The sequence below is a fragment of the Pelodiscus sinensis genome, chromosome 4 (assembly GCF_049634645.1).
Source record: "Pelodiscus sinensis isolate JC-2024 chromosome 4, ASM4963464v1, whole genome shotgun sequence".
NCBI classification, from domain to species: Eukaryota; Metazoa; Chordata; order Testudines; family Trionychidae; genus Pelodiscus; species Pelodiscus sinensis.
In genome coordinates, this window is record NC_134714.1 from 41446265 (window position 1) to 41472047 (window position 25783).

General features: G+C 46.4%; 1 protein-coding gene across 9 annotated transcripts in view; it reads right to left on the reverse strand.

Annotated features, from left to right (window-relative positions):
- ADCK1 (aarF domain containing kinase 1) overlaps positions 1–25783 on the reverse strand; it is a 139775-nt gene that overhangs the window by 16049 nt on the left and 97943 nt on the right. For 7 of the 9 annotated variants that reach the window (XM_075926782.1, XM_075926785.1, XM_075926789.1 and 4 more), the window contains 3 exons: positions 21143–21301; positions 15956–16114; positions 12311–12427 (listed from right to left, as the gene is read on the reverse strand). In XM_075926782.1, coding sequence (XP_075782897.1) covers positions 12311–12427; positions 15956–16114; positions 21143–21301 — 435 coding nt within the window. The remainder of the gene's footprint in view (positions 1–12310; positions 12428–15955; positions 16115–21142; positions 21302–25783) is intronic. The other 2 variants (XM_075926786.1, XM_075926788.1) reach the window with 1 other exon arrangement.

The window sequence follows — 25783 nt, forward strand, 5'->3', positions numbered from 1 at the left end:
TGTCCCCCAAAAGGGGTGTGCACATGAGTGCCGAGTACGTCCTCTTGCAAAGCTGACTTGAGTCCGTGTCTGTCACTGGGTGTGGCCTTACCTGGGTGTGTGCCGCAAAAGACTGGAGAGCCTAACTCAGTAAAGCTGGGAGAGGGAATCCAGGCAGGTAGAGCAGGAGAGTACATCAGGTGGCATCCTGGATGGAGGTGGAGTCCAACCTATTACAGGTGTAACTTATGTCACTCAAGGGGATGTTTCTTTCATACCCCTGAACCACATAAATTATAGTAACAGGAGTGGTAGTGTAGACAAAGCCTCAGTGTGGTACAAGGGGAATAACTAAGGGTATGTCTACACTACCACCCTAGTTTGAACTAGGGTGGTTAATGTAGGCAACCGAAGTTGCAAATGAAGCCCGGGATTTGAATTTCCCGGGCTTCATTTGCATCTTGCCGGGCGCCGCCATTTTTAAATGTCCGCTAGTTCGGACTCCGTGCCCGCAGCTACACGCGGCACGGACTAGGTAGTTTGGATTAGACTTCCTATTCCGAACTACCAGTACACCTCGTTCCACGAGGAGCAATGGTAGTTCGGAATAGGAAGCCTAATTCTACCTAGTCTGTGCCGCGTGTAGCCACGGGCACGGAGTCCGAACTAGCGGACATTTAAAAATGGCGGCGCCCGGAAAGATGCAAATGAAGCCTGGGAAATTCAAATCCCGGGCTTCATTTGCAACTTCAGTTGCCTACATTAACCACCCTAGTTCGAACTAGGGTGGTAGTGTAGACATACCCTAAGAGGAATAGGGTGTAACTCAGGGTGTGTCTAGACTACTGGGTTTTGTCAACAAAAGTGGACTTTTGTCGACAAAACTATACCTGCGTCTACACTGCCACTGAGTTCTGTCAACATAACGTCGACAGAACTCAGCAGTTTTGTCGATGGCTGTAAACCTCATTCTACTAGGAATAATGCCTTTTGTTGACAGAGTTCTGTCGACAGAAGGTGTTATTGCAGCTACACTGTCCTTTGCATCTACACTATGTCGACAAAGCGGCTTGCTTTGTCGACAGAACTGGATGTAGTATAGACGCTCTTTGTCGACAGAAGCTTTGTCGACAGTATCTGTCAACAAAACTTTTGTTGACAAAATCCTGTAGTCTACACGTACACTAAGAAAGGAACAAGTCTGGACGAATAGAAGAAAAAAATTCATATGCTTGACAGCAGAGGAGGCTGGGTCTGATAAATCAGAATGATGCCAGATTTGCTCCTCTTCCACTGGCTTTACTCTGTGTTGTTCAAGAGGCTCTTGTGGAGGGGGGGTATTGCTGAATAAAATTCAATTCAGGTGGCAGTGTTGCATTGGAACATGATGGCACTAGCCACCAAGTGGTATCAGAGCAACACTACAGCACAATACACACAGCACAACTGCAGGATTCCACTACAATGATAGGTGACATCAGTACAGCCCCATGCTGTGCAAAGAACACAGTTTCAACTCGATCTTGCCACTTCACTTGCTAGAGGGGTGGGTCACTGGGAAGAGTCTAGCTGAAGAGATTAGCAGAAGGGGAGGGAACCATCCCCTAGAGCCTGCTGTTAAACGTGTCATGGTGGAACATGCTGCTGCAGGCTCACACACATTCTACCAATTGATACATGCCAGACTTTGACTTTAGCACTTTTGGATGCCTACATTTATGAATTTCTCTAAGTTTAAATGATATGCCAGTGACCCTAGAAAGCACACAATAACAAATCAGCATTCCTGGTAGAGATATTAAAATACATTTATTTTGGTAAATATGTAACCACTGAAATTTTCAACAGTTACATGTTTACACTCCAGTTCCCTATGCCTACCAAGGCCCATGGAGCCACCTGCTCTGATGCACCTGCTGCATCAGAGGCTGCAACATGGGGTGAGGAGGCAAGCAGCTCTGTGGGACCTGCTAGGCATGGGGAACTAGTTTAAAAACCAGCTCCCTGTGTATACTGACTCCTGCCTGATCCCCTGCACGGCTGCCTCTTTATCAGCATCTTGGGGTGCTGACACTGATAGGGCAGTGTCCTTTCTGATCTCTCCTCCATTTGTTCCTGTCTCTTTAGATCAGGAGCAGATACTAACTGTTTTCCCTAATTTGGCTGTAATATTTGCTAATTATTTTAAGAGATGGCGACACTAACTTCTATTGATCTCATTAAAAGTAAAGGTCATTGTGCAGCTCATTTCTCAGGGCTCAATATTACCTCCTCAGGCCAAAAGAATAGCATCGATTTTGGAATCTTAATCGAAGGTTAATTGGATTTGTGAGTGTGTTGGTTTTTGGTCATTTTTTTTTTAAAAATCCATTGCAGAAGTCCAGCTATACTGTTGTGAAATTAGGGATGGGCAATGGAGATGTAGAGCCCTGATAGAGAGCTGCTCAGTCCTGCAGCTCTGAAATGGTCTTCAGTGAGGGCTTGGGATGAGAGGCCATAGGTCTTGAGCTTTTTGCTCCAACACTAAGTTGTTAGAACCAAGACACAGCATCTTTCTGTAACACATTATCACTGCACACTGACTGTATTATTCTGAAACAATCTTTGGGGAAGAAAAATGCAGGTGAGATGTAAATGTTTGCCCCACATTTTGTACACAGTGGGTTAAGTGAGGTGTCTGTTGAAAACTTATGCTTTGCTGATTCCATTTATACTATTTATACTAATTGGAGTACTTGAATGACAATGGACTTTAAGTGTTGCCAATCTATATCTGAAGAATTTTGCTGCAAACCTGCAGACCAGCATGAACACCATGGCTGCAGGATTTAAAAAAAAAAAAAGACATGCACAGGTAACAAATTCCAATTTGGGAGGCACTTTCCCATAAGGAGAACAATGAAGTTCCATCCACCTGGGCAAGGTTATAAACAGTGCCCTATAGGTTCCTCCATTTTGTCTTCAATCCAGCTCATCGCTTCAGGAGCATCTCTGCTATGGACTGAGCCTGATGTATTCCAGAGATTTCTAAAACAGCAGGTTATTTCATCTCTGCTACAAGCCTGCACCAGGAACTTTTTAAGTAATGTATGTAATTTGTTTAACAATTTTACTCTCGGCTTTCTTTCTTTTTTTTTTTTCTTTCGCCTTTAGATTCTAAAAGGACTGGTTCAGCGTTCTCTTTTGGCTAGGATCTGAGGTAAAAATTGACCTGGGAATGTGGCTGGTTCTTTGGGATCAGAATAACTTGTTCAGATTTGGTGAGAGTGGTTTTCATAACCTCTCATCTGAATAAGTATAGTACTGTCTGTACTGGTTGTGGCACAGGAGAAGCTGGAGTGTCTAGGGGATTGTTTCTGTGGCTTCTTGCCGGCCAATATGGCAAACATAAGTGCTCTTTGTGACTGGATTGGTGCCTTATAGAGGAAGAACCCCAGTCTTGGGCTGTAAGTAGTTCTGTTTCTAAGTAATTCACCCTAATTTGATCTCTCAGTGGTATCCCCATTTTATAACATCTAAAATGGAGTCCAGGGCTCATTTTCCCCTATCTTTATATGGAGTTATATTTCTTTGGTTTTAATGTAAAGTGCATCTCCAAGACTCCTTGGGAACTGATTGATGCTGATGCTTGAGACTGACTTACAGTCTGAACAACCCTTGTCTGTGTTTTAACCATTTGTCGGGTGTCTTTGTACTGCTTAGGAGCCTGTATTGCCAGTGGCAGCTCTCTCTCTCCTTAACTAGTGTCTGGCACTTTTTGCAATAAGCTTTAGTGGGGGGCATGTTAAGATGATCTCCAAGAAAACTGCTCCCCAAACTGAAGGATGAGGTATAAGCAGCAAGAGCAGCTGATCTCTTCAGAATTCTCTTCTGTGCTCACTTTCTGCAAACACTCCAACATTAAGAGCACAAATACTTGAGAAATGAGAGGTTCCAGCTTGGATATACACAATGGAGGACTCCACCTCTGTGCAGTGGGCTAAATGCACCACAGAAATCCTACTTGCACAGGGAGGAACCCCACCTCAATAGAACATTTCACATCATGTATTTTTCAGCACCCAGTCTCACCCCTGAAGAACTTACCATTATAACGGATTCAATGAGTGGAGATAGCAAACAGCAAGACAGGGAAATGATAGTGTGACAGACCCCTCCCCCACCCCCCATGCTTTATGAAATGGACTTATGGACACAAATATTCATAACTCAAAGATGCTTGGGATAAATTGCTTCATGTAACCTATCAATCTTAACATCACAATCCATTGGGTCTGTGTATCTTATTTTGGTGAATGTATCATTATTGGGTGTAAAGTTAGACGTATGGAATGGTTCATGGTTTTAAAAGTGCAAAGGCAAGCCATCAAGGGTGTTTCCCTCAAGGTTTGGTCAACTGGAAACAGCCTCTTTTGTCCTTTAAGTCTTAGCAGAGGTTGGTCCTAGGAAGTCATGTGACACCTCTCCCCCGCAATGGTAGGTCTGACCAGCTGTGGTTTTTCCATGTGGAAAATGCAGAAAGGGTGGAATGTAGAAACAGAATTCCCGCCCAAAGGTGGAATCTATAAAACAATGGGAGCTAGCAGTTTCTGGGTCTTTGACGGGCATGACGACCCCAGAAGAAAACTTCCCTGGTTTGAAGGCTTAGCTGGAATAAAAACAGTTTTAGCATGAGTCTGCAATAAGACTGTACTGAGGTTTTAGTGTTACAACTAGCTAAGTGTTTTCTGTTATTTTAAATTTGTAACCTACTTTGCTCTGCCTGTTTTCACTTGCAACCTCTTAAATCCTACTGCTTGTACTTAATAAAATCACTTGTATTTACTATCAAGCCCAGTGTAAATAATTGTTACCTCGGGGAGCAATCAGTGTGTACATTCCTCCTTTCATTGTTAAAGCGGGTTCCCCTAAATAATTCATTTTAGGTTCTGATTCCATTTGGAGAGTGGTATCCCAGGAAGCTGGGCCCTAAACTACACTTTCTTGGGACTTGAAGAGTTTCAGTGTCTGTACTGCTTCTCAGGAGGGTGGTGATCTCAACTCTGTGCCTTGGCTGGGGGAGACCAGCTGAGCTGGCCCAGCAGGACAGGGTGGTGAGAAGCCCCAGAGAGCAAGAGGTGAGTGTCAGTGGCTTCGTCAGCACTCCAGGAAGCACCCCCAAGGAGTCTTCTGTGACCTCACCCAGTCACAGACAGTGAACAAGGGTTATAGCAACAGGTGCATGCTGTTACTCAGCTTAGACCCTCTGACAGTTTGTTTTTGATTCTGATTAATATCAAATGTATGACTGCCTGGATGGTATCTGTAACATTCACAAGCTACAGGCAGATAGCCTGCAAAAGCAGGCACGTGGTACCATTTCTGTTCCCCGACTAGATGGCTTATCGACACAGAACAAACTACCAGTTGTGAACTCTTGGTGAGATCTACAATTGGCTAGTTGAGCTGTGCTAGTTAGTTACCCCAGCTACAGTACAAACCATGGGCTAGATGTTCATTTACAACATCCACATCTTGCAGAATCTGTGAACCAAGAGCTCTCTGGGTGAGACAGGTGATAGAACCTCCACAGGCATAATCAAGAAGAGTCCAAGCAGAGGTGTGCAGAGAAGGAGGACTGAGTTTTAAGTGGACAAGACTCTTTAAGTGAGTATGAGTGAGGGCAGCATGGGGGCCATCAGGGAGGGATTTTTTGGAAAGATGTGCTCTCTAAATAGCCCTCATTCTTCTTTACTTTTCTGCAGCAAACATGCCATAAACATCTTCGAGTTCCTGGATCCCTGTTTGCTTTCCCCCATCCTGGCCTGCAAATGCTCTGATCTCATGAAACAGAGACAGTCCATTTCTAAAAAGATCCATGTCTTAACCCCAACACAGCCTTCCTTGCCTCTAAATTACAGCAAGCTAATTTCTCTGAGAACGTTTGCCTCATGCTCTTCTCCCACCGTCAATATCCCAGCTGTGTTCTCCTCTTAGGCTGTGCTTGCACATGAATAGGTAACTGTTCCACAGGCAGATATTTCAGTGTTTGCACTTGTCTTTAGAAATCAAAGCCTTCTCTGATTAAATGCCATTACAGTCCAGCGCTCGGACGGCTCCAGAGAGATTAATGTGCTTTTGGGCAGCTTTAATGATAATCCTGCTACAGACGGCATTAAGTAAATGTCAGTAACCTGGTTTGAAGGGAGCTTTCACCTCAGGGATTGTTTCCATTTAGAGGAGAGGCTCAGCTTACTCTTCAAGGCTGCATTACTGCATGAGAGAAAGCCCTGCGCAGTGAGGACTCCTCTCCCTGCTGCCCCAGTTATAACAGGGATGGAATGGAAGAAGTGTGATTGGGACAGAGATTTTTCCCGGAGCTCATACTGTTGTTGTATTGACAATAAAAGAGTTAATCTTTTTTGTCAACTGTGCGTGTGTAAGTGAGCAGCTAAGCAATGTCTATAGAAATGGAGATGACCCGCACAAATACGCCAACCAAGCACAGAGTGCAGTAACTGTACCAGACTGAACAGGCAGAGAATAGCCACTGGGTTTCTACACCCTGCAGAGGCAGACCTTTTTTAAAACCAGCCGCTGGAAACATCACAGTTGTATCTTTGGATCTGGCACAGGTTTCATCTCATCATGGCACTAGCGTGCTGAGACGTGGTAATGCAGCCTTCCCAATGGTGTAAATGTGGATAGATGGAACAACAGCCAGCTTGAATTTCCATTTAGGCTCCAAATGAACCCTTCATCCTCCATGCTACCAAATGCTTTTGTGAATTAGAAAAGAGAAGTTAGCTTATTCTTTGAATTATTCTGTCACATCCAGGTACCAAATGCCACAGGGAAAGGCTACGCCTGTGGAGATTCCAGGCTGATCAAGGGCAGGAAACCCATGAAAAAACAAAAATGCCTGCCGCCCCACCCCCTTAGTTTTCCCAGACAACTTTGCAAACCAACCTGTTAGGATGGAAGTCAGATAAGCAGCTGAACTTTAGGGGATTAAATTTGCACTGACCTTCCAAGCTTCCAGAGCTGAGGTGGACCCTCCACCCTAAAACTTGAAAAAGCTCAGTTCCAACTGTAGACCCAAATGTTGCTCTGGGCCCTGCTTTTAATGGGCCACAACCAAATCCCCAGATCCAAACTCTGTAAGAGTTGAGGAGTGTTCCAATCTGGATCAGAATGTCATGGATCTGATTCATCTCTGCTTATGACATTCTCCCATCACCAGGCTTGGTGTAAGGACTTTAGCTCTGGGGAGAGAGAGCTGCGTAAGATACATCTCCCCACAGGAAGGAAGAAAGTACCTCTGCATGGCTGGTTAGGCCTTGTCTGGGAGGAGCTGCTCATGGTCACAGTTTTCTAAAGGCTACCCCTATATCTAGCATGACAATCCCACCTAAAAATATCCACAGAGCTCCTTCTTTACTTGCTCTCTGCAGCAGGATCTCTTCTATGTTGGCCAGACCGAGAACAGTATGGGGGCTCCAGCAGCAGGTTGTTTGAACCTAGTCTTTAAAAAAGGTCACCCAAAAGCTGGCTTACGGGACTAGGAATAAAATTCAAAGTCTTATTCTTCCAGGTTATCGTGTCCTGTGCAACCTCAGGACAAACGTAAGTAGCAGGGTGGATCAGAGGGATCAAGGAACAATAAGTTATGGAGCTGTCCACACTCTCTCTTACTATGACATTTTTAAAGTGCCTTTCAGTATGGTTTTTAAGTGCCAGACCTCTAGGTTGTAGGTTCAAGTCAGGCTTGGGTCAGAGTCATCCCCAGCTGATGGCCGTTCTGGGACCTCTGAGTGAAATGACCTGCTGGGTCTTAGCAAACTCCTATTCCACATCAGCAAACTCATCCATACAATTGGCACTCTATATTTCCAGTCTCGGCAGTGAGGCCAAACACTGAACAAGTCATGGACTGGGAACTCCCTGCTTTTCCTTAGGTGATCCCTTAGAGTAGTGGGAGCAGACTTTGCTCCTGCTACTCATGCAGCATTGGTCCAAAGGGAGCAGAGAATCCTTGAGTCTCCAGTGGTCAGTTTGGCACCATGCACCAGCACTAAGTTTGCAATGAAAGGAGTTTCTCTGACAGAGCAGCTTGGGTACAAAGGAACAGGCACTCACCACAAAGATCAGTCCAAGAGGAAAGGCTGGATCTCAGGTTAACTGTGCTCAGATGTTTCCTGATTATGTTTCTGTGACCAGAGCTGGCTGTGATCAACCCGGGGGGGGGGGGGGTTAAGATAAATGGAGGTGGGTGTGGGGTATGCTGGGATCCAGGTTCTTTTAGTCTCCCTTGATTGCAAAGTCAATGAACCATCAGCACCTTATGAGTCACACCAAGATGGCTCTTCACAGACCAGACATGGCACAGAGCTTGTCACAGATGCAGTTAACTTTGTAAAAATAAGACAACTTCCCCGTAGCAAAACCTACACAATGAAAGAAATGTATGTGCTGTGCCTACAGCTGAGGAGACATATCCCCAGTGCTGTGGGTTTGGGACGTAGGCCCCAGCCAGCCTGTGTTGGGGAACGTACCCCACACAAGCCCAGAAGGGGTTGGTGGGGTCATGAGAAGCCAATTAACATACCTGGCAGCTTGGGAAAGCAGGCTTCACTGATAATGATTGCCAGCGGTGGTGATTATAAAGCGAGGAAGACTGTTTCAGAAAGGGGCTGCCAGGGGAAAATCTGCCCTCACTCTTGGGATGATATAAGAGATAGGAAACCATCCAGGGAAGCAGCAAGAAGTTGAGGGAGTTGGCCTTGCTGAAAACAACAAAGTCCTTAGGCTGGAACCCTCAAGAGTAAGAATCAAAGAGTCCAGATACAAAAGGAAGATGTGCTATAAGGTCACTGAACTACAGCTTACCCTGGAAGGGGTAGACTAAAGTGCAACCTGGCCAGAGGGCAAAGCTGCATGGAGAGACCACGGGCATAGTGTGCCATAAGAACCATAGCATAGCATAGCATAGCAGAGCAGAGCATAGCATCATAGAGCTGGAAGAGACCTCAGGAGACCATCAAGTCCAGCCTCCTGCCCAAGGCAGGACCAATCCCAACTAAATCAACCCAGCCAGAGCTTTGTCAAGACGAGACTTAAAAACCTCTAGGGATGGAGATTCCACCACCTCGCTAGGTAACCCATTCCAGTGCTTCACCACCCTCCTAGTAAAATAGTTTTTCCTAATGTCCAACTTAGACCTCTCCCACTGAGACCATTGCTCCTTGTTCTGCCATCTGTCACTACTGTGAACAGCCTCTCTCCATCCTCTTTGGAACCTCCCTTCAGGAAATTGAAGGCTTCTATTAAATCCCCCCTCACTCTTCCCTTATGCAGACTAAACAAACCCAAATCCCTCAGTCTCTCCTCATAGGTCATGCACTCCAGCCCCCTCATCATTTTGGTCACCCTCCACTAGACCCTCTCCAATGCGTCCACATCCTTTCTATAGTGGGAGGCCTAGAACTGGACACAATACTCCAGATGTGGCCTCACCAGAGCCGAATAAAAGGGAATAATCACTTCTCTGGATCTGCTGGCAATGCTTCTCCTAATGCAACCTAATATGCCATTAGCCTTCTTGGCTACAAGCCACGCTGTGCCTGGCCACAAGGAGATGCCCCTGTGGCCAGTGAACCCAATGACACAGCTTAGGGACACGAACCTGCATGGCCAGGCTTAGGGACGACCTGTAGCTCCCAGAGGGGAGTGCTACTCTTAGAGGGACTCGATTGTCTCAGCCAGCTGCCAACGGCAGGCAAGGAATGTGTGTGTATATCAGTGAGAGACATTGCTGTCAGCTGCTGGGTGGAGTAGGGGGAGGAAGCTTTCTAAATAAAAACAGCAGACTGACCAGACACTTCATAGCGCAAATACTAAGTGCTCCACACTTGCCCTTGGCTTATCCAAAATGACAAGAAGCCTATGGGTGGAGGGAGCATGACTCTTCTTAAATTCATCCTTAGGGTTCACCTTGCCTTCTTTTTTATGCTTTCCCTCTTGAATTCCCAACCAGACATGTTTCAGAGGACTCCTGCCTGCCTCTACTGGGCAAAGGACTGTGGGTAGGTCACCGAGAGCCTCTCATTGGCTCATGCAAGCTACACTAGCAAAGGAACATATGAACTACAAATCAGCTGGGAGGGGTAGGGAGACCAGCCCTGACCTCCACCTGCCCAATGCTTCTTTGCCAACTCTATGTGTGTAAGTATTCAGGCAGGTGTCTGATGCCTTCTGGTGACAATAGAGTGGACCCACACAAACAACTTCCTACCCTGGAAGGGGCAAACACACAAATACTTCCTCTCCCCCAGCTGTTCTTTGGAACGTCCTTACTTGTCAGTGGGTGAACTCTGCCATGGATAAAAAAGGAGGGGACGGACGAGGCGTCCAGACTTCAGAGCCAAGTAGAGGGACAGATTAAGCACAATTGATTTTATGCTGTAGCTCTTTGATAGCTAGTCAACCAAGTGGTGCTTTGAGGCTCATCAATAGCACACAGGGGAAAAGGCTGGCAGCACTGACTCAATCAGCACTCACAGATTGGGAAGGGAGGACTGACACACCGTTCAATGGCTCAAAAACCTTCCCCCAGGCCTGTTCTCAGCCCTTTCAGGAAGTAATATCTTGCTTTCCTCCAGCCCGTTTCATGTCAAGGAACCCAAAATGCTTTATCAACTTCATGTCATGCATAGAAAACATTTCACCCATTACTGAAATGCAGTCACCTGAGGGATGAGGGATATAAGCTTAAATTCCAGCAGTGCTGGAATTTAAAGGTAAAAGTTCCACCAGCACCCCTACTTTAGAGAAGGAGAATGCTCTGCCAAAATGCAGAAGAGAGAAGAGGGAGGATGCTGCATCAGAAGGTGATCCTATTTCCTAGAATAACATGAACTACCATCATGAAACAAACCCAAAGGCCAGCCACTACAGGCAGTCCCTGAGTTACGCGGATCCAACTTATGTCGGATCCGCAGTTACAAACGGGGCTTTTCTCGCCCCGGAGGACAGGAGCGGCGGGACGCCTAGATGCGCCGCGGTCCGCCGCCCCCGTCCTCCAGGGCGAGAAAAGCTGCTCCCCGTCTCCCTGGTCTGCAGGGAGACGGGGAGCAAAGCCTTGGAGCACGCCCGCAGCGGGACAGCCCAGGCGCGCTTGGGCTGTCCCGCTGCGGGCGTGCTCCAAGGCTTTGCTCCCCGTCTCCCTGGTCTGACCAGCAGACCAGGGAGATGGGGAGCAAAGCCTCAGAGCACACCAGCAGTGGGACAGCCGCAGCGCGCCTGGACTGTCCTGCTGCCCGCGTGCTCTGCGGCTTTGCTCCGTGTCTCCCAGGTCAGCAGACCAGGGAGACGGAGCAAAGCCTTGGAGGACTTGGGCGGTCCCACCACCCCTGTCTCCCTGGTCTGCTGGGGGGGGGAGGTGCAGCTAGTGCCCCCCCCCCCAGCAGACCAGGCTTTTCTTGCCTATCCTGGGGTAGAGCAGCTGGGGGCTGCCGGGTTGGTCCCGCAGCGCCGCTCCGGACCAACCCGGCAGCACCCCAGCTGCTCTGCCCCAGGCGTTCTGATTCAGCCGCTGCTGGTCAGTTTCAGCAGCGGCTGAATCAGGACGCCTGGGGCAGAGCAGCTGGGTTGCTCCAGTAGCGCCGAGGAGCCGCGCTACTGGAGCAACCCAGCAGCACCCCAGCTGCTCTGCCCCAGGCGTCCCCAAGTCAGCCTGCTGAAACTGACCAGCGGCTGACTACAGGAAGCCCGAGGCAGAGTTGCTCTGCCCCAGGCTTCCTGGAATCAGCCGCTGATCAGTTTCAGCAGCAGCTGACTTGGGGACGCCTGGGTTTCTTAAGTTGAATCTGTATGTAAGTCAGAACTGGCGTCCAGATTTAGCCGCGGTTGAAACTGATCAGTTTCAGCAGCGGCTGACGCCAGTTCCGACTTACATACAGATTCAACTTAAGAACAAATCTACAGTCCCTATCTTGTACGTAACCTGGGGACTGCCTGTATGTGAGTAAGGTATGCAACCAGTGTCCTATCTCTTACAATGAATCACAGCACATGCTGCAGAGAAAATGTGAACTCCCTTTAGTCAATCCATACAACTCTGCAATCCTACAGGGTAGGTAGGATGGGGTGAACCTTTTTAATCTCTTACACCCTGAAGCATAAGGATTGAGAGTTTTCTCAGATGTGTCAGTGCAGAGGCTGTACTACTTATGTGTGTCATCCCTTTTTGGCTCTTCATGGATGATCAACCTCAGCAATAACACATATAATAACATTTTCATCTCTTTGCAACACTCCCAGTGCCTAACCTCAAAGATGGATGGCAATTTACCTCATTGACATCAATGCAGTTCCTTTCCATATAGGCCCTGTCGTTCACTTGCCCGCCTTCCAAAAACTCCATGAGAAGGACACGCCTGGTTGAAAGCTCCCAGTAGATCCTAGGGATCTGGAATAGGACAATGGATCATCAGACCAAATCATAGGACAGCAGCAGCAAGAGTCACGCTCCAGTCAGGAAAAGAGAAAGGAAGGAACTTTATAGTGGAGATGAAAAGGGACCCATATTCTCCCCTACTTGCAACAAGAGATGCCAGCACAGCCACCCTCATGGGTGCTTTTCCTTGGTTATTTTAATAGTATTTAATGCTGAGAAAAACCCCTGGAGACCACAGGCTTCTCCCCATAGCACAACAAGTGTGGGCACAGGCAACGCACAGACACAATACCAGGCCCGTCAAAAGCACAATTGCAGCAACTACCTTTCCGGTCCACATTTAAAGCCTGACTCCCCAAGGTAGTGAGCTCTTGAGATATCTACTGGTGTCGGTGGGTATTGTTATATGCTCAGCCCTTCTCAGGGTCAGGCTGTTAGTTGCTGCATGCATCTGAGTCACACTGTGGGTTTCTCCAGCAAGAACCCCAGTTCTTATTTGTTGTGCACTATCCGCACTTACGCATCTCTATAAATGTTAAGTGATCATCATTGGTATCTCAACAGTGCCCTTTGCAACATCAGTGCTTCCAGGCTGACAAGCCCCATGCATTACAGGCTGTCACCAATTGAAATGGGAGACAAATGAAGCCCTACAAGCAAAGGATTTGTCTCAGAAACCCTGGGAACCCCATAAGCATCTCATCGCAAATGTGACACTGTCACACAACTGCAACACATCACAGCACTTTCTGCTCAAGCTCAAGTAAATCAGACTGAGTGAGGTATGATGAGGTGGAGTAATCGGCCCCATTATTGCCCAGAGACTCGGCATAAATGGAGTCCTAAACCAGTTTTGCTTCTTTTCCATAAACACCAGCTTTCACCTCCAACCAATTTTTTCACCTCCTGAGATTCCTTCTGTCATGAGACAGATTGCTAATTCTCCCACTGGAAAGAGCTTCACCTCACAGTGCCCTCCGGTAGCAAAGCTAAGCTGGAGTTGTCCAGATGTTTGCTCTACACTATGGAGCAAATCCACTTACTCTAGCAGCAAGAGTCCTAAGGTAAGGCTGGCAGAGAGAAGCAGTGCTGTCCAGCTAGTATGACTTAGGTCAGGGGAACCTGCCATGCCACTGTAGCTCATTACAACCCCCTAAGCCAGTTACATTTGTTCTATAATCTCAGTTCTGAGGGGCAGTAGTTAGTGAAAGTACTTCCAACCTCACCTGCTGCCTTCTAGACTCCACGGATGCCCCTCACTTCAGACTTGCAGCCTGCCCTGCTCTTGCAATCCTATTCCCTTCACTCTCCCGCCACGCCTCAATCCTGTCCCATAGCAACCCCTGCTGTTTTAGCCTGAGTCCCTTTCACTGAGCTCTTCCCGTGCTCCTCAGTCCTGCTGTGCAATGATCCCTACAACCTTCATGTGTTAGCTGCCTGGGATTTGAGGCCAGGTATTCAACATGAAAGTGCACTTTTTCCCTCAGTCGCCCTTCAATCCAAACCATCTAGAATTTTATTATTTGGAAACTGGTCAGGAAGTTACAAGCCCCACAGGTACTGGACACCAACTCCAAAATTAAAAGTTTCTCAGCTCCTTAATACACTGATCCCAAAGATCTTAGAGGGTTTCAATTCCAAGCCAGGACTCATTCCCACCTTGAAATTTACAGTGGAGGGTTAGCAGGGTTACTAAGCCTCATACAGGCACTTGAAGATATGAAGCAAACTCTTTGGTGGTTCTTGAATTACTCTCAGATGTCTGTCAGTAATGCCAATATGTGCAAACAATTTATCTTGGGCTTTAAAAGCTCAAATGGGTTCACAGCAAAAAATCCACTTCCTAGCTTAGGTGTGTATTTAGGAAAATTAATGATACAGGAGCCCAATTCTCCTGTTGCCTACATATGGATGAACACATCTCAGAATCAGCAGGTCAGATGAGAGGATCCATTATTTAGCCATCTCACAGCCATTTGTTATTGTTACCTGACAGCTCTTTAAACCATGAGGACCTGACTGGCTATCTCCATGGGGATTTACTCCATAATATCCTACTTATGGTAGCAATGGACACAGCTGTCCAAGATGCATCACTTTTGACAAGCACTTCCTCAGCAGAATTGTTGGTCCTTGGCTTCCTGCCACTCCAATGTCCCACAGAGTTGTAACTGCACTTAGGGAAAGGCAGTCACATGGTGCCACCGAGCTCCAAAGGGATCGGTGCACCCCCATAGCAAGGATATGAGGAATCACAGGACTGGCAGGAGGGATAAGGGAAGCAACACCTGCAAACCTGATGAAAACTCACAGTTTTGGGCATCTGTCACTTTCACCAGGAAGTGAAAGGCAAAGGGAGAGAGTTGATGTATGCAGACACACATGCTTGTGCCATGTGAGTGCATTTATTCAGATATCTTTGTGTGCATGCACAAATGCATTTGCATGACAGCATATGAGCATACATATGACAAAGTGTGTTTGTATGCACATGAGGAAGCATGAAGACGGATGTTGTGTGTGTATGTTTCAGTATGTGTATGTGGGGTGGGTTTGTGCATAGCTCTGAGCATTTCAGTAGGACATCTGTGGGTGTGTGCACACACACACACACAGCTGTGTATATGGTGAGGAGCATGAGAAGAGTATATAGGTCTAACTGTGGCCAGATGAGCAAGTTGGTTTTTGAGGAGACAGATGTGTATGTTTCAGTAGTTATGCATCAGTATATGAGGGGGAACGCAGTGTGTGCATAGGGAAGCTGTGTATTTGGCTATGGATGTGCATGCATAGAGGGGGGTTGCGTATGTACACTAGGTAAGGAGGGTGTCTGTGCAGTCAGAGTGGATTCAGGGAGAAATGCCCTTCCTTCCACTGCCTCACTGAACATATCTGCTCCCATCTGACTTCACTGGCTATAGCCCAGCTCTTCTGTTTAATCTCCTTCTCTAGCCCTTGGTTCAGAGGAAACCCAGAAAAGGTGCCATCTAATAGCCCAGCAGGTGATTACAATTCAGAGCTCATGACAAGGTGAAGACCTCATGGACTCAATCTTCAGGAGGAGACAGTCTAACCCAGAGTTGGGCAGGGTTGGATGGCTCAGAGATGATGAGTCACAGGGCACAAAGACTTTCATCCCCAAGTCCAAATGTTGAAACAGCCCAGAATGGTAGTGACAGAAAGCAGTTACCATTTGCCAGGTTTTCAGCGGCATACAGTAAGAAAACGAGTTGGAGAGTCTCCGCTCAGTTCCTAGCCAATGTCAGCAGAGAAATGAGTACCAAATAGGCCATGGAGACTGAACTCCCATCACTCCACCTCGTTCCTCAAGGTCACGGATGAGCAACATAGATGGGCCAGTACTGTCCCTGATCTGGCCGTCAGTCTTCAGGACTGGTGATCAAGCACTACCACCAGCATTACATTCACTTCAAGACACAAGATTGTTGCTATACATCATCGTCCTCCTACAGTGAGCTGGTATGTCATCCCTGACTCCTGCCTTCACATATTCAGAAGTACACGCACACTTTCTCCTACCTTCAGGAAGTCAAAGTCCTTGAGCATGTGGGCGACCTTTTCAGCATTCTTCCCCTCGTTGAGGAAGTCCAACTCCAGGGGCAAATTCTTCTTAGCTTCGTCCACCAGCCACATGAATTCAAAGTCTGGAAAGATTTGCTTCACAGTCAGCAGGAGAATCTGAAATCAAGAAAGTGGCGAATTAGCTGCACCGCTGCTCCTGAGCTGCTCAACAGGCAGCATTATGGCGCTAGGCAGAAATATGCAACCTCCTGCAACCAGAGTTGGGCTTGGCCTCTTTCCTCTCCAGCCAGGAGCCCTTGGCTTTTAACTGAGGTTAAGTACAGCTCCCACCTTCAGTGCTCCCAACTAGGCAAGGGAGAGAAATCATAGAAATGCACTGGTATCTCACCCACACAGTAGCTGCAGGCACATTCACTACAGAGTGGCTCTCTACCTGCCCCTGTTGCAACAGGGCTGACTGCTTTGTCCCACATTTCCTGAGGACCAAAAAACCCCCAAACTTCTCCAAATGCCTGTGGGGTTTATGCACTGTCATGGTGCAACAGGTCAGGCCTATCAACAGTGTGGGTCAAGGGGAGCAATTTCTCCAGGGCCAGGCAGCAGTGGCCAGAGCCCTGGGCCCCTTTGAATTTCTGCCACAGTGCTGCTCTGTGGGGCTCTGAGGGTTGGGCGGGGAGGGCACAGTGTGATCTGGGTGGCACGAAGGGATGACTGCCCTTGGCCCTGCCACTTTTGCTTGAGGCCCTGCCCCCTTGTTCCAGGGCCTGCAGTGGCGGTCAGCCCTTCTGCAACAGGGCGATGCAATGGCCCTCTGAAAGAGAAGGTCTGGTCTGCTGCACCCGCACAATGACCAACATGCATGCTGAATTGTTAAATGGTAAGAAAGCCACCCAAACAAAGCATTAGGAGCTCCTCTGCTTGGGACATTTAAAAATAAACAAGGCAAAGCCCTGGAGAGTAGGCTGTATGGTGTGATCATGCTGGCCCCTGAATGGGTTGGACTAAGTGACCCACAAGTCTTTTTTAAGGTCTGATTCCTATGATTTGATGAGTCACTGTTCAGTTTTATTTCAATGGCCTTCAGCTAATGTGAAATAGGGACATCTAAAATAAGGACTGTCCCCTTTACGTTACTCTTTACACTGCTGAGCAAGGACTTTGCTGACACTGGAAAATGCCACTGGGCAGTTCAGAAATGAAGGCCAATTTTCTCTACAGGTAAAAGGCAGCAGCCTTGAAAAAACACTCCCTACAAGAGTCAGGGCCCAATTTCAGCCATCCTGGGGTTTTGACTTATTAATTTCATACCAAAATAGGCAGTACTGCCTAAGGAATCAGGATACCCAGACCCGATTAAAATGAATAGTTACTGAGCAGTCAGACTCCTTAGGTGACTTTGCAAATCCCAGCTTGAACATTTTATGGACATTTCTGTTTACAGTAATATTTAATAAAACTACAAGACCAGAAAGAGGAAATCTAGAGGGGTAAATTGCAGACAGTCCTTCATAAAGGAAACAGAGGATGGTCCAGCAAGGTGATTTTTCAAATAGGGATGTAAAATCCCATTTAATTGGTTAACCAGTCAAATATTGTGTTTAACCAGTTAATTCCACGTTTCGCAAACTGTGGGTCCCAACCCCCCCGGGGGACGCAAGCAACTTAGAGGGGAGTTGCGGTATCACAAAGTTTGAGAACCCCTGAGTTAATTGATGAAAGGTGGTGCAGGCATGGCGTGGGGTTGGCACAGGCCTTTCACACCACAAGCAGGGGCTGCTCTAGCCCAGCAAGAGAAGCCCCGCACATGGCCCCCTGCTACTGGCAGGGGCTCCTGGGCCCACTTTGGACAGAGGCTACTCCAGATGACTAGAGCAGCTCCTGTCTGTGTTGGGCCCTTCACAGGCCTGGAGCAGCCCCCTACCCATGGCAAGAGGGAAGCTGCTCCAACCCCCATTGGTTAATGATGAACCGGAACTGATGAGCATTAAGGGTGGTGCTTCCTGTTTACACAGCTAACCAGTTAACCTTTCACATCCTTATCTTCAAATACAGGAAACTGCATATAGTGGCATAATCCTAGCTATATAAAATGTTCCTGTGCTCCGTTAACAAACCCAGTCAGCATAAAACTCAAGTAAAGCTGTGCCATTTGCTGCTGCTCTACTGATTTCAGTGGCCAACTGACAGCAGCTGAGGAGCTGGTCCCATATCTTTAAAAAAATCATTCAGTTTGTTATTAAAGCCACCTGAGAGTCCTAAAATGGAAAGACTTTTTAAAAAGCCATTCACTTTGCACAGTTTTTACCATCTGTTTTGTTATTCACTAAGCCAGGAAAATGAAAATAGACTCGTCTGTGCGTGAATCTAGACCATTTCACTTCCTGGCACAACAGTGTGAGTGAAGTTTTTCTGCACTGCAGTGGGAATGTTTGCAATGCACACAAAAAGGCAGCTACCAGTGAAATGTAAAACAAAAATAAATTCATGAACTATTTCTGCTTCTGTTCAGCTGTGTGAAACCATTTATTCATCTTCCCGACTTCTCCTATCTAAATGTCAGTCCTAAACTCAGTCCACAGTGTCCTTTTAAAAATGTAATCACTGGGTTTCAGATATTATTGAATGATTTCCTCCTATTATGTCTGGGGGCATAAATCCTCTCAAATTTATGTCACCCAAATGAAATGTAACCAGCGATCTCCATGTTCATGTGCACAAACTTTCCAGGGCTGCAGGATTACTGCACTGATGCTTGTGATCAGAGTATTTATACACTCTTTTCTGCTTTTTAAAATAATGATTCAAGTCTATTTAATGATTTTAATATAAACAGGGACATAATTAATAGCAATTGTCTGGCACTTTTCAAGAGGTGACTAAAATATTGCCCTGGAATAAGGGTATGTCTACACTACCCTCCTAGTTCGAACTAGGAGGGTAATGTAGGCATACCGCACTTGCAAATGAAGCCCGGGATTTGAATTTCCAGGGCTTCATTTGCATAAGCGGGGAGCCGCCATTTTTAAAACCCCGCTGGTTCGAACCCCGTGCAGCGCGGCTACACGGGGCACGAACTAGGTAGTTCGAACTAGGCTTCCTAGTTCGAACTACCGTTACTCCTCGTGAAATGAGGAGTAACGGTAGTTCGAACTAGGAAGCCTAGTTCGAACTACCTAGTTCGTGCCCCATGTAGCCGCGCTGCACGGGGTTCGAACCAGCGGGGTTTTAAAAATGGCGGCTCCCCACTTATGCAAATGAAGCCCGGGAAATTCAAATCCCGGGCTTCATTTGCAAGTGCGGTATGCCTACATTACCCCACTAATTCGAACTAGCGGAGTAGTGTAGACATACCCTAAGGGTGGATGTAGCAAGAGTTGAGTGGAATCTCTCTCTGGATTTACCAGGTGCTGTCCTAATTTTAAAAGCGTCAGCAATGATTCTATGAAACCTGCAAATAAAGGCAGTAAAATTGTAAATTTTCCATCTATATTTTCTGATTCTCTCTCATCACTGGCTGTAGGAGACTATATCAATAAGTATTTAAACAGTCCTAAATGCAAACTCTTATCTAGTTGCAAAATCTGTGTCATTCTTAAAGGGCCAGATCCTTAGCTGATATATATCAGCATGGGTCTAAATCAAGTTTGAAAAAAAAAATGTGCAAAGGGCAGGCACACACAAACAACCCCACTATCACAATAAGCTAATGTGTGCAGCCCAGCATGCACAAGAGACCTTTCAAAAACAAGACAATGTAGGCAGGGAGCATTCACGAGCAACTGTACAGTAACAAGTACATGTAGCTTAGCACTCACATGTGACTCTACAATAACGAAAGCGCATAACAGATGCTTGCTGGCATCCCTACTAGGACAAAACAGAGTGTGTGAACAGGAAGGAGAACAATAAATCTCAGGGAGGAAACTGATTTTTTTAGTTTCAAGCTTCCCAAGGGGATTATTCCAAAAATAGAGAAGAATGAATCATAAATTTATTTATTAAAATGTCTCATAATAGTACAACAAGCAAAAAGAAACTAAATCTAGCGCTTTACAGCTACACGGTAGGGAATGTGCAGATGTTATCTATATTACTGGAGAGAATGCCATTGGGTATATCTACGCAGCCTGCAGGTCCAGGCTTCGGAGCCTGAGCTGCAACTTCAAAGCGCTGTCCACACAGCTATTTTTAGAGGGATAGCATGAGCCCCTCCAACTCAAGTCTGTCAACTCAAGCTGAGAGGCTTGCTCCCATGGGGGCCTTTTCAAGGGTCTGGAACCTGGATTCTTCACACACAATATCCTCTTGTCCCAGTCTCACACCTCCTTGTTCTTCCTCCTGGCCTGATTCTACTCATCCTCTTCCATGTGGGCCCTGGCTTATGCAAAGCATGCCATGATCATTCTGGTAGCCATGAAACAACGTGCGTGCAAAGTGTACAAGAGATTTCGTCAGAGCGACTGAAGCGATCAGAATATGGTGCAATCAGTCACAGGGAATGATTTTTTCATTGTAACTTTTACAGCCCTTATTCCAAGGAAAACCTGCACACTGAGCAGGTGTGACCATGACAGGGGCACTGACCTTCTCCCTCTTCCCATGTTGGTTATTGATTTATCAACACTCTGCTCCTCAGCCTGCCCAGGTTCTGCCCTCTGGAACCCTATATGTTCAGGATGCCACTGCTCACCTTCTCACATGCACAGAGGAACACAATCTCTTCAACCCAATGATCTAACAGCTCTAGTTACTCCCCCTGCATTCCAGAGTCCAGTCAGAGCCCTCTTTGGCCAGATCTCAAAGTTAACTGGCGTTGCCAATCTAAGGACTTCAGGACTTTGCCTCTTGTTTCTGAAACCCCCATGGACTTATTCGTTTCTTTCTCATAGATCATATTCCTCTCTTCCTCCTCCCCTCCCGCAAACTGCCTTTCTCCCATCTGCTCATCCACCACTGCACTCCAATCCCTCCATGTACAATCGCATCCCTAACAGTGCAGCCCTTCCTGATTTTATATTTTCTTTTCCTAAGCCTCTAACCACATCATTTATTCTTTTAGAGCATGTTGAGACACAGGCCCAAATCTGTATGCTCATATCCCCATTGAGCTGAGCGGATCTGTGGTGGTTGGCCATCTGGTTGAATCTGGCCCACCATGTTTGCACGGAAGGTGTTATGGCTTACCTCCATCAACAAAATGTCCTTGGAGCTTTGAGCCTGAACCTTCGGGTGCTGGACTTTTACTGCCACTGTCCTCCCATCCTGCAACACTGCCTTGTGGACCTGAGCCAGGGATGCTGCTCCCAGAGGAGTGTCCTCAAAACTCACAAAGAGCTCTTTGATCTGCCAAGAGAAAAGGAAGAGAAGTGAGCATGTCTGCAAGGACTGACAGAGCCAATCCCACAGGGAATCCTCCTAGAGGTTGAAACCCTCCATCCACAGACCACATACAGCATGAGCAGCATCCCTGAAAGCTCTCCCTTCAGTTCCAGTCCTGGGACTCATTCCTGACACAGAGGGGCTCCTCTAGAACCTAGCCAGTACTTGAAACCCTTTGGCATCAAGAGACTGGGGGAGGGGGTATGGTAGTGACGATACCAATTGTGAGCTGGACATCTGTGTCACTAGGAACAGAGATCCGGCACAAGACATTGAACAGACAGCTGGTGGTACCAATTTTAGTCACTGCTGATTCTGTTTGTATGCAGAAGGGTGTGATTACCATGGGCACCAGACAGAAGTTGGTTATGCTTGGTGAAGGGCCTGTCCCTTTACATAGAATTTTATATTTTTATTTAACATTACACAGCAGGGCACATCATAAGATCCCAAATACATTAGCAGCACATGTATTATGGCACTTACACTACAGAAAGGATATCAGAAGCCCATCAGAAGCTCCATTAAAGCCAGCTATGACAGCATGCATTATGAATTTGTGGCTGGCTTGACAGCTGGTGAGTTACTGAACTATTGTACTTCCACGGATCTGGGTTTTTAAGTTCACAGGTAGCCCCCCATGGGGGATCTTCTTAGACACAAAATTCAGATGATGGACAGTCTCCAGAAAGGCCTAGGGCAGGATAACAGGGCATGTGGTGGGGCAGACAAGACATGTCTCAGCAGTAATATGCATGATAGCCTAACACTCAATAGCCTGGCAGTCTGTGGTGTAGAAGAAAGAGCCTGAAGCATGGGCTTGGTGCCTGAACCAAAGTAAGCAAGAGTTATGCTATGAGTTACAGACAGGCCTTGTCAAAAGCAGATGTTTGCCTGCAAGTCAGTGTCTCTCGGCACTAGAACTGCTCACACTGCTAAAAGCTCATGAAATATGTAAATTCGTTCCACCAAGACAGTACAAGGACACCCCAACTTAGTACATGATAAAACAGTTTAAAACAACAGAAGTAAAAGCATAACAATGGGTAGCGAATAGGAATGCTTTAGAGGAAAGTACAAGGGAAGGTACCAAACATGTCATTAATGCATAAAATGCTGCATAAGTTGTATATCATAGATTGTTTATCTCTGTCTATAAATGCTGGGGTACCTCAACTTAACTCATTGTCCAGCCTACGGGGCAATAGTAAAATCCATATTATTAACTAAGCCGTGCATTGTCATGGGTACAAAAGCATAGGGGCTCGGAGACCATCTGGCTACCAACAACTATTAATGTACTTTGTTTGACAATAAACTTGACTCTGGTGCCTTCATCTCTTATCTAAGTCTGTGGTCTTTGGGGGCTCTTGTAAAGTCTATTATGCTAGCTACCTGAGCAGAGCTGACATAATAAACTAAAAATGCATACAAAAACACACGCATCCAAACGTTTATCATCACTGACGGAGCAAAAAACCTGTCAGGACGCCACACCAGTAAATCCTAAATGTACTATATCTCTGTCCTGACCTACTACATATGGTTTGGGAGTGAGGTTGATCAAGTTGGTGTATACAGGGAACCCAGGTGTGTAACAGCACTGGGATGATGTCTCAGTTCAGGACTAAGATACATCAGTAGAGCTGCATGAGGGATGCTCTCTCAGTTTCTTTTTCTACTATGCTTGGCTCACATTAATGGGAACAGTCGAGGAGCACATAATTTAGGTAGGGAAGGGGCTGAGTATCTGTTGCATTTTTATAACCTGCTTTTTAAAAGGTAATTAAAGACAGGAGCTGCAGCAAGCTGGCAATTAAATATGAATAAAGTCCTTCTAAACAGGGCCTTTGTGCAACGTGTTAAACAGACATTCTTTATGCTGATAGAGAAGGGCGGAAAAACCACTATCGCAGGAGCAGCTTGTTCTCTGATGCAGCTGCTGAGAATAGCACCCCCTCCCACTCCCCGCAGCATCTTCCGCTAAAATTAGTGGTTTCAGTTGGATTCAAAGGGAGCTTCAGCCACCTCACTGGGAAGGTGCCTTTTATTTATTTATTTTATTCCTTTCAGTCCTGGTGGCAAAAGCAATTAAGTAAAACAACTACATTTAAAATGACTAGTTATGTATTTTTAATTACAGTGGGTCCACAATTCAAACTCATCAAAATTCATATCCAAATGAAAAAAAAAATCACATTTCTTTCTTGCTTTTTCTTCTTTCCTTCCTTCCCAATATTTCACTGGATTTGTCGTTTCTGGCTTCAGATTATTTTAAAGAAATAACAACTTTTAAAGAAATATTTTATTTCTTATTTTAAAGAAATAATGGGGGGCAGGACGGTTCTGGGACGCTCAGTGGTCCATACAGTTCAGTATCATACTTTCAACCATGACAGACAAAATCACTGATCCATCTGATTACTGAAGCAACATGGTCTAGTGGTCAAAACACAGGACTTGGAGTCTGAGACACATTTGGGGGGGACAGTATGTGTGACAAATTTGTACTGGCCCTACCTAGTTGCTGCCTGCCCTGTGGTTTTAGAGGTCTTTAGCCCCCTGGACTGTCAGGCCAGCCAATTTTTCCAGCATCAAATACTCTGAAAAATAAAAATGCCAACATAGGCTCCTCCCAACAGTAATGACTGCTGGTATGGGGAATATATCCCCCACTGAGCCTAAGATTTTCCACTGCACAGACAGCTGCTCCCATGAAATCTCTCAGACAGAAAGGCCTCTTTTGATAAATAGATTGAATTGCTGTGACCACCCAGCACAGGGAGAGCCACGCTAGCCACAGTGGCCAGCTGAGCTCGTTCAGTCAGAAAACCAGACACACACACACACGCATGTATATGTGCACACTCCATGCTAGGGCAGCACATGGAAGAGCTCAGGCGTAGCAAGAGGATTGATGGCCTCTCTAGGAGCTGCGGGGAGGGGAGATGTATTGGCAGTGGGGGCATCACGTGAGCAGGTGTGAGGACGAGATAAAGTGGCAGTACAATTAGCTCTGGGCCACAGGCCCCCTGCTCAACAAACTGCCCTCATTCATCATGAAAATATCCTTTCCCAGTTCAGTGCTTTCACAGAGGGCAGCCGCTCTTGCCTCTACTGCAGGCAATTTAGCTGCTTATGGCCCAGAAGGTCCAGGCAAGTGAGAATGTGTATGATCAGGTGCTGGCATTCCTTCCCTCTACAGCCAAGGAGAGTCCATAGTGCTTTGCTGGTCCAGAGACAGAGCAAGTCATGCTCCCAGCACTGTCAGGTGGAGAACAGGAGGCCAATCCCTGCATTCGCTCTCCATCTGGCACAGGGTCTCAATCACTCCACAAAGGCAAGAGGGTTTGGCTGTAGTGATGGAGGCAGCATGCTCAGTAATACCCTTAGGGAATGCAAGGAGGGAGCACTCGTGTCATGTGCCCAGCCTGCATGTCCTGTCCAACCTACAGACTAGGGAGAAAAGGTCATGGGACACCCTTGCCTCCTCAGAGACCATCCTAATGCTGTTTGTGGCCCAGGTGTGGAAGCTGAGTAGGATAAGGTGGGAAAACAGTTTCCAAGTAGATTTAACCTAAGAAGGGGATCCTCAGGGCCACATCTTCAAACAAGTCAGGTGACCAACTGCTGGCATAGCTACTGCAGCCAGGGAGGTGAACGGGATATGTGCACATGCCAGGGGCTCTAATTACCCATCCGCATGTGCAGTTACCCATTCCGCACAAGCTCTCCAGGCCACTGCACATGCACTTAACTGTCTTGAAAATGTAGCACTGAATGTTTAATCCTTAACAATCATACTTGTTTAATTTTAAACATGCACAATCTTTTCATGATTATGACATTAGTATTCAAGCCACAGGGAGCTGTTTTAAAGACTCTTCTATTATCTATCCAGGTACTTATTAATTACTCTCATTATCACTATTTATTATTCTTATATATGTATTGTGTTAGTGCCTAGAGGCCCCAGTTAAGACTGGAGCTCTGTTGTGCTAGGTGCTGTACAAACACTTAGTAAAAAACAGTTCTGGTTCCAAAGAATTTATTATCAAAATAGTCATGAAGTATAATTATCCCCATTTTACAGAGGGGGAACAGAGGCAGACAGTCAGAATTTGAAGGAAACATTTTCAAACCTGCCTCAGTGATTTAAAAGCCTAAGTCCCCTTTCCAAAAGTGACCTAGACCCTTAGGTATTTAAGTTTCATTGAAATGAAAAATTTCAAAGCCTCAGTTTCCCAGTGCAGAGGGCCCTTAAACCTCCTTCACTCAAGGATTTCTATGCATGCTTCTCCCTGCCAGTTCATTAGCTCAGTCTCAAACCCCTCTGAAGATGGGGATTGGATATAAAGGATCACTTCACTGACCTCTGGTCAGAGACACAGCAGCTGCTTGATCAGACAGGGAATAACAAAGAATCCTGTCTTTACCTGAGAATAC